Here is an 8,398-nt window from a genome sequence, read left to right as displayed (position 1 = left end):
AAAAATAGGGAATATGGGATAAAATTGCATCTCCAACACTCTGCTAGTGATGTGCTAAATCACTAGCACAAGCCTCCCCTTCCCTATTTTTAGAATATGCTAGCCACTCCTAAACTATTTTTATCATTAAAATATTCATTTCCCTCTCTCCTCCACATCATTTCTCTCTCTCCTCCACTATGTAGTTGTTTAAATTTAATATTATTATAATAATAGGGAATGGATATAGAGAGTACTATTGGAGCTCATGTGCTAAATCTTGCGCTAAATCACTAAGACATATTATTTTTTAATATTTTTAGGGAACCTCTTAGCATAGTGTTGGACTTGCTGAAAGGCCCTCAGCAACAGGAACATCTATTTAAGTTTCTTTTGTTTTGGTGTGATACACAAATTCCCAATAAAGTTGGGACAGGATATCAATCATAGATAACCTACTTCACTATCAAAAGTAAAAGAACCAGAGGCCCTGAAGTGGTAAGATCCTCAACATCATAAAAATATCTTAGCTTACGTGAACTAAAGAAGACATGTTAGATGAGCCACGCTGTGTTTGCAATCATTTTTTTACACTTTCAGTTTTGGATATCCACTCTGATTCTTTATATTTCAAAAATTTTATAACATAAAATTTTATTGTCCACTAATTTTCTACACTATAATTGCTTTATACATTAATTCAATTCTTACCGTCACTTTACCCTTTTTTTTTCTTCTTTCTCCCTGTTTTATACATTTTCATTAATCTTCATACCTAATCACGCTATACTCGCTTTTATACGTTAGGTACCAATTATTCTCACACTTTACTCTTTTTTCTCTTTCTCCCTGTTTTATATATTTTTATTGATCTTCATGCCCAACTCATTTGTAAACAAACGAGGGGTTGTACTAATTATATAAACAAAAAATTAACAAGAAGATAAGTTGGTACAGAGCGAATCAGAGATGGATATACATCAACTTGTATCATGCATTTTACAAGTCTTCACATGATATTACAGAGAGTACAACATGTCTACACATGATCCAGGATTTTATTTTATCATCAATCCAGTCCTGGTTCACAACTGATGATCACAATTTATAGAACTCATGGAAGAAAAGAAGACTAGAAATTATATTGGATCACATATTTACATTCTTCTTTGGTGCTTCTAGCAAGGTCAAGATTAAGTCTTGTCCAAGCAGATTATACATTCTCTGATAATTCAAAAAGATCAAGACGTCGATCCCCTAAACGTCTGTAATACACAACCTTCTTGTATTCTCCCCAAGTGAAATTCTTATAACGTCTAGGCAGAAAGGGTGAAGACAGAGATGCTGCCAGTGATGGTGCTCCAAAGTACATCATTGAAATCCTGGACTGCTTGCTCGAATTTGCCAGCACTCGATGTCTGACACTGAGAAATTTTTTATTGGTCAGAACCTGTGAATTAATGCATCACATCTTTTACAATCAAGCATCACAAATTGGATCCAAGAATGTAGATAGATAATTGAGTATGATTACCTGCAAGGCATCACCAACAAACACACAAAATTCGGTAGGATGGGGAGGGACAGAGATGCAGTGATTGCCTTTGGAATATATTTGAAGGCCACCCACATTGTTAGATCTTTGGATGGTTATTATCTGAGGGTCGCAATGCTCTCCAAATCCGACAAGAGGACAATTTAAGGAGTTATTAGTATTACCATTAGCATTACCATCAAAGGGAGGATAATGGTTCACTCGAAAACATGAATCATTGTCATTGTCTTTTATGAGGCAACTCAAAGATTTGTCCGGTAGCTGCAAGCCTTGAGCCATGTGATCAAGAATTTTGCAACAGAGGTCCTTCATAGCTTGAAGGTACCCAGTGACAGCATCACTGCAATATACCATGACAAGAATGCGAATATCAGGCTCATAATAAATCAAAAAATATCAGTCGTCACTATCAGAATGAGCCTTACATGGTACGTAACTCAGATTCATATTGTTGAATGCCTTCAGCACAATTTACATGTATAACAAAAAATCTGAAAACTATTTACCTGAATTTAATCGGGTCAGTGGACATCACTAGGGACCTTCGGGAGATAGCCATGGGGTTGGTTTCGAGAAGAATGTATTCAAGCTCCCCCATATCACCATTCAAGCCAATTAGTTTGCATCCATATCCAAATGGAGATGGTGGCCCTGCTTCTTGCTTCTTGCAAGCCGGCTTCGAGAAGAAATCATAAACCTCCTCCTCCATGCTTGAAATGATATGATCAGGAACCCCGTGATTTACAAGCCTAAAGAAGCCATAATCTTCACAAGCTTTTACAATTCTATTAGCAACAAGATGCCTGTCAAGAGACATATCAATTCTTGGAACACTGATAAATGACTGGTCTTCTCCAGAGGAATGATGGGCTGGGGAAGCAGCAACCATTGCAAATTTCAAATTCTAAAATATTTAGGAATATACTCAACTATGTACTTGGCTACATTAAACATGTTCTTCTTGCAAGTTTAGCAATGCAAGTGATAGATGATCCTCGCTTTATATAGACAATGAAAACATCAATTGGTTAGTTGGTACCAAAGGATATATCACCTTTAAATTTTAAGCCAAAGTTTTACTTAAGATATTAACCAGCTAATGCAGTGATAAATCATATCTCTAAATAATGATGATAGCTAGAAAAAAATGATCTCATATTTGACTAATTATTCCTAAATCATTCACAGTTAAATATATCCTGGGAGAGAGTATATAATGCTCTAATGTTCATCAGAGGATCAGTAAAATTAGAACACTTTCTTGTTAAATGACCAATGTTCATGGATCAGTAAAATTAGAGCACTTTCTTGTTAAAGTCTATCAAAATCTCGGAGGAGGGCTTACCGAAATCAATTTATATTCTAACATTTCCTATTTCTCATCCAACTAACTCATAATGTACTCATAAAACACTTTTTTTGGTAAATTGATGTCTTATTGGCTGAGCTTAGAAGTTGCAAAGTTTTATTACATTTTGTACATATACAACCTTCTTCACTCATTGCGCACACATATACACGATACCTTCTTAGCAACATGTCTGGCTCATTATTCTTATGTACATATATACATATACACAGTTACTTGGGAATCATCACGGGCATCAAGCTGCAGATGGATTAGGGTTGTGGCTCATCGTTTCATTCAAGAAGGACTGGTGATCAGTCCCCGAGCAGAAGTGAAGTAGTTCACTGGCTTCTTGAAATCCAAGGAAGTGTCGTTGTAGGTGTTCCACCACTCCTCCACTAGCATCTTCACGTCTTCCCTTTTCATATTATCCTCCTCTCCGGTGTGTCTCCAAGGTTTCGAACCCTGCAAACACGCATGTACAATATTGCTAAGACGTTATTCAGATATATTAGATTATGCCGTTTTAGCTCAAAATTTCTTCACAACTCTGGCATCATATATAATAAAAATGACAGAGTTAAATACTTACATTAGCACAGAAGTGAACTACTTTGGCACTGCTGATATCTACTTTATCTGGATGATGCCAAAGCATTGGTACTATGAGATTATACTTCGGAGAAATAGGTTTGTAGACGTCTTGGAAAAACCTGTTCAACAAGTCCTGTTTTTGCCGCCCAAATAAATACATGTAACAAATCTTGTGTTAAAGTTCAACAGAATACACTTATACTGAGTACTCCCTCAGTCAACCCATTTTTATACAGTTTTTTCTATTGCTTGACATGTGACAGTATTTTTGTTTCTTAATAAAATTTAATATTTAAATTTTTATTCAAAACAAAAAAATTAAAAATAATTTATGGAACTATAAGACTTTATAGAGACTTGAAATGCATACGGAACCCTCCTTTCCAAACTTTCCAAACGTATACAATTTGGGGGCACCGACCAAGTAATAATTAGATTACTACTATACTTCTTGTCGCTAAATATTCCAAATTTAGCAAAATAGGTTGCAGAACACATAACTTAATACTCATATAACCCCTGATTTAAGTCCTCCTTATATATAGAAGTTAGCTTTTTGTGGATTCCCAATATATAAATACTCGGAAATCAAAGATCAACTCGAATTAAATTTAGCCTAGCTAAGCACAAGTACATGTTCAGATATGGAAATGAGTACTCAGAGTACAAGCATTCAGAAGTTAACTCAGTTGGATGAAACCGATTCCCGATTTTCGTAACCTTTCTTGCAAGTCAAGTAAATTAAAAAACTTAAATAAAACATCACACATCAAACATACCTGTTCCGCAAATGGTGTAGGAGGAGAGTTTCCAACAGCTTCCATGAGTTGATCAAACGTGGCTCGACTAGGCTTAAAAACAAACATGCCGGCGTTGAAGTAACGGAGTAGAGGTGGCCCCATATCAGCCGGCCATTTGACCCTCTCAGGGCACTGCTGACAGTATCCAATTTTGAACTGAGGGGAATGATACCATTCACAGAAACAGTCCATGACCCCGTAGATGTAGCCGTCGGGCAAGTCAAATAGTTCGTCGCAGTTGCCGTACATTTGCACGTCCCCGTCAAGATATATCATCTTATTGTACTCCTCAAACTGCATGTACACACAATTATTCATGCATGCAACTCATACGTGTATTTTTTATTATGCTCACAAATTTTCGTCACATTAATATCGGTCTTCGAGGTAACAAATTTTCATACCAAGACAAAAGTGCAGCCTAATTATTAATTATTTAGACAGATAAATATATAATTAAATTATAACATACAAATATTGTAGCAGGAGAACATCCTAAACTGAGTTATCATATATACAATGATGCTGAGTAAACAAACTTATCCAACATGCAAGTCCAATATCTTAAAACACACAAATATTATCGATCTTTCTAATGTGTTCCCAAAGGCACACAATAAACACTAAATTCTATACAATGGGCTACTTTGATTAGTGGAGTTGATGTGAATGCAGGGAGTCATTCACATTTATTATTCACACACCAATCAAAATGAGCTATTTTTATTGGAGTTGGGGACTATTGTGTGCCCTTGGGCACACCATAGAAAATCCCAAATATTATTGCCTTACTTTTAAAGCACCTGTGTGAATAAAAATTTAATTTTCATCAATTTCAGTGTATTTTTTTCTTCTCATCATTTTTATCAATAAAAATTTAATTTCAATCAATTTAAAGCATTTCAATTTTCTCATCTTTTCTCTTCCTTTCAACGAAATATACTCCCTCCGTCCTAGCAGGTTGCCTAAGTTCATTGTTTGCACGCATTTTCTGGCTCCTATCAAATTTAATTTCATAACTTTTTTTAATTATTTTTGAATAAAAATTTAAACACCAAACTTTTATTAGAGGGGAATTTAAAAGAATATTATGAAACTATTTTTTATATAAAAGTATCAAAATACATGTCAGAAAATAACGTAAATAATGTGCTGCTCGGACAGACTAATTAATTAAAGACAGGATGTAGTTGAAGTTCATAAACTAAAATAATATCCTGTAACCCTCTTTTTCTATATTATTTGTAACGCACTTGCTAGAACTACTGCGTTTCTCTCCGAACCCTAACAAGATATTATATTATCTAAGATATTGTGGGTGTTTGGCCCCCCTTATAAGCCAGATTTCTCGACTTATAAGTTAGAAGCACTTATTTCGTACCGTTTGTGTAAGAAGTCAAGAAGCACTTAAAAAAAGTTAGGAATGCTAACTTTTGTTTCAGGGCTTCCACTTATTTTTCAAACACTTTAATCACTTATAAGTCCTATCTTGCTTCTAACTTCTACTCCACTTATTTATTTTAAGCAATAAGCACTTATTTTAAGCTCACCCAAACGGCCCCATTATATTATCTTTCTTTGAGCAAAGATATTATATTATCTTAGAATATACATAAAAAAAAAAAAAAAGGGTTTCACAAAAATAAAATTATTGCCTGGAAAATACGGAGCTTTGAGTAGTTGATAGCAAAATGCTCATGAGCCCACTCCAATTGATTTTCATTAATTTCTGGAGGCTGAACCCAGTCGATTGCTTTGACAACGCAACCTTGCTCCACCAACAACCGTCGGTACTCCGCCGGAACATCTGGTAGCACCGCCACCACAAGCGGGTACCCCGACTTGACCTTTCTTATACCCTTGGCCAATCCGATAACACCTTTTATATAATCACCCGCACCTGCCAAGAATGTAACAAAAGCTCTTCGTTTCTTTTCATTCCTAACTGAGCTATATTTTGTTGCCATTACTACGTACTAAACTTGCGGCTAAATTTGAGTTGCTTAACTCTTCGAGACTAGTTTCTTCTACTACAATTTAAACATATTTACGAGAGTATGATGCTATGGTAAAGTTAATTATGAAGGGCAGTTAACAAAGCATTTATAACACTTCGATAATCGAGATAGGCTGCCACGTTCGCTGTAATTTTGACACGTGTCTTATAAAAACTCGATACGCGTTCACCATGCATTGGTCTTTCTCAACTCTCAAGTCTAGCCAGAGTCTAATTTTGTGCATGCACATTATCCAATTAGTTAGGCCAATTCAGTGTGTCCTATTGTGCGTCAAATTTTCCGAATAAATTAAAAAACAATAATATTTTAATTTTTGTCTGGTCTTCTTTTTAAAAATTGTTTTATTAAATAAAAAGAGTTAACTTCTTTCGATAGTAATATTTATTTATAATTAGATTTGTAAATAAATGAGTACTCCCTCCGTTCTTTTTTGTTAGTCGCTTTGACTATGTGCACGTAATTTAAGGCGTCCAAAAAACATACTTAAGTATAATTTTTAAATTTTTTTTTTGGAATAAAAGTTTAACAATTATATTTTTATTGAAGAAAAAAATTTTGAAAAATAATGCGTAGAAATATATTTTTTTACATCTCAAAATACATGTAAGAAGTCAAAGCGACTAACATATATGAACGGAAGAAGTATTTTATTTTATACTATATCCGTTTGTCGCACCGAATTCGACACTCCATTTACATCACAGCGTGACCTTAGAAACCGTTATTGATGCCCGTCGTTTTGAAGTGGCTCTCATGCGATGCTCACCACTGTGCTGGCATCATATATATGTCCCAAGACAATGTCAAGTTGTCAAACAATCGTCAATCAACAAACTAATATGTATATATCCGGCTTCATGCGTCAACTAGCATAAACATAGTAAAACTTTGCAAAATATTATAGTTATGTGTAATTGTGTAATTACTTTCTATTTTATAAAAATAGTTTTCATCTCACTCGTTTATTTAAATTGTGTTGGATCTCGATTGATAATTCCAAATCGTGCCTAATCCTCTTCCCGTCCTCAGATGTATAAGAATTGTAAAAACTAGTATCACTAATTGTATAATAAGAATGGTAAAAACTTAAGGAAACAGAAAATAGGTGATGTGACTCGTCTATCTTTTTCTAATTTGAAATTTCTGAAGATAGAATTCAAATGGAATAAGAAAGACATCCCTAAATGGAACATAAAGAATTTAATAGCACAACGGAGAAAGAGCTGCAATAATATAGCATAAAATTGGAATTATAACGTTCAATATTTTGAGTCGTAGTTGTTTCTAAGATGGTGATCACCGGTAGGGATGGGCATTAATCCCGACCCGCCCGATCCCGATCCGATCCCCGCACCGAATGGTGCGGGGATTCGGGGATTTCTTCGGGTACGGGTCGGGGAACGGGGATGACTTTGAAAAAAAATCGGGGATCGGGTCGGGTACGGTTTTTCACATTCCCCCGGCCCGATCCCCGAACCCCGACCTGATTTTCACCGATTGTCGACCCGATCCCCGACCCGATTATTATATTATATATTATATAATATAAATATATGCATATATATTATAATCATTTATTAACATGTTTATATACCTCTTTACGTCAACTTCAGTCATGGATTTTCACATGTTTGTAATCATTTATTAACATGTTTATATACCTCTTTAATATAATTAAATTTATTAAAATAAATTTTAATATTTATTTCTATTAATATAAGTCTTAAAACTAAAAAGGTCATAATTATATCATTGAAGATCTGTTTATTAAAATGATTAGGTATTAATTAGACATATTAGAAACTAATCGTAATTATGAATTTAAGTATTTAAATAGAAATTTTAGCTTAAACTAAAAATCTCCGAATCACCGCGGGTATCCCCGAATCCCGATCGGGCCGAGGATGGGGATCGAAAAATAATTCCCGATGGGGATTGAGTTTGGATTCGGGGATCGGGGACGGATATAGCAATCCTCGACCCGAAGGGGCCCAATGCCCATCCCTAATCACCGGCCGGTCTAGGGTCTAGTGTGGTTAAAAAAAAATAAGATTATCCAGTTCTTTATTCTTTTGATAAAAAATTTATCTAGTAGTTAATAATA

The 8,398-nt window shown here is 34.8% G+C and overlaps 2 protein-coding genes across 2 annotated transcripts; both read right to left on the bottom strand.

Annotated features, from left to right (window-relative positions):
- Positions 1 to 875: 875 nt before the first annotated feature.
- On the bottom strand, positions 876 to 2,830 carry LOC108214781 (gibberellin 2-beta-dioxygenase 2). The gene is made up of 3 exons (XM_017386982.2): positions 2,041 to 2,830; positions 1,514 to 1,874; positions 876 to 1,403 (listed from the first exon to the last, which is right to left on the bottom strand). Exons 1-3 carry the CDS (start codon positions 2,421 to 2,423, stop codon positions 1,296 to 1,298), a joined length of 852 nt encoding a protein of 283 aa, XP_017242471.1. The 5' UTR covers positions 2,424 to 2,830; the 3' UTR covers positions 876 to 1,295.
- A 104-nt stretch (positions 2,831 to 2,934) lies between these two features.
- Positions 2,935 to 6,336, bottom strand: LOC108214793 (galactinol synthase 1). Its single transcript, XM_017386994.2, has 4 exons — positions 5,932 to 6,336; positions 4,256 to 4,570; positions 3,475 to 3,609; positions 2,935 to 3,347 (listed from the first exon to the last, which is right to left on the bottom strand). Exons 1-4 carry the CDS (start codon positions 6,241 to 6,243, stop codon positions 3,180 to 3,182), a joined length of 930 nt encoding a protein of 309 aa, XP_017242483.1. The 5' UTR covers positions 6,244 to 6,336; the 3' UTR covers positions 2,935 to 3,179.
- Between the last annotated feature and the right edge of the window lie 2,062 nt (positions 6,337 to 8,398).

This window comes from Daucus carota, chromosome 1 (genome assembly GCF_001625215.2).
Source record: "Daucus carota subsp. sativus chromosome 1, DH1 v3.0, whole genome shotgun sequence".
Taxonomy (NCBI): Eukaryota; Viridiplantae; Streptophyta; class Magnoliopsida; order Apiales; family Apiaceae; genus Daucus; species Daucus carota.
The sequence above is the reverse complement of the archived record's forward strand: the minus strand, read 5'-3'. Positions and strand labels throughout refer to the sequence as shown.

Coding starts and splice junctions, on each gene's coding strand:
- LOC108214781 (XM_017386982.2), bottom strand. CDS start 2,423: ATGGTTGCTGCTTCCCCAGCCCATCATTCCTCTGGAGAAGACCAGTCA. Junction 1,875..2,040: donor ACTGACCCGATTAAATTCAG/GTAAATAGTTTT, acceptor GGTATATTGCAG/TGATGCTGTCACTGGGTACC. Junction 1,404..1,513: donor TTGTTGGTGATGCCTTGCAG/GTAATCATACTC, acceptor AAAATTTCTCAG/TGTCAGACATCGAGTGCTGG.
- LOC108214793 (XM_017386994.2), bottom strand. CDS start 6,243: ATGGCAACAAAATATAGCTCAGTTAGGAATGAAAAGAAACGAAGAGCT. Junction 4,571..5,931: donor CAAAGCTCCGTATTTTCCAG/GCAATAATTTTA, acceptor GTGTACATGCAG/TTTGAGGAGTACAATAAGAT. Junction 3,348..3,474: donor TAGTTCACTTCTGTGCTAAT/GTAAGTATTTAA, acceptor GCGTGTTTGCAG/GGTTCGAAACCTTGGAGACA.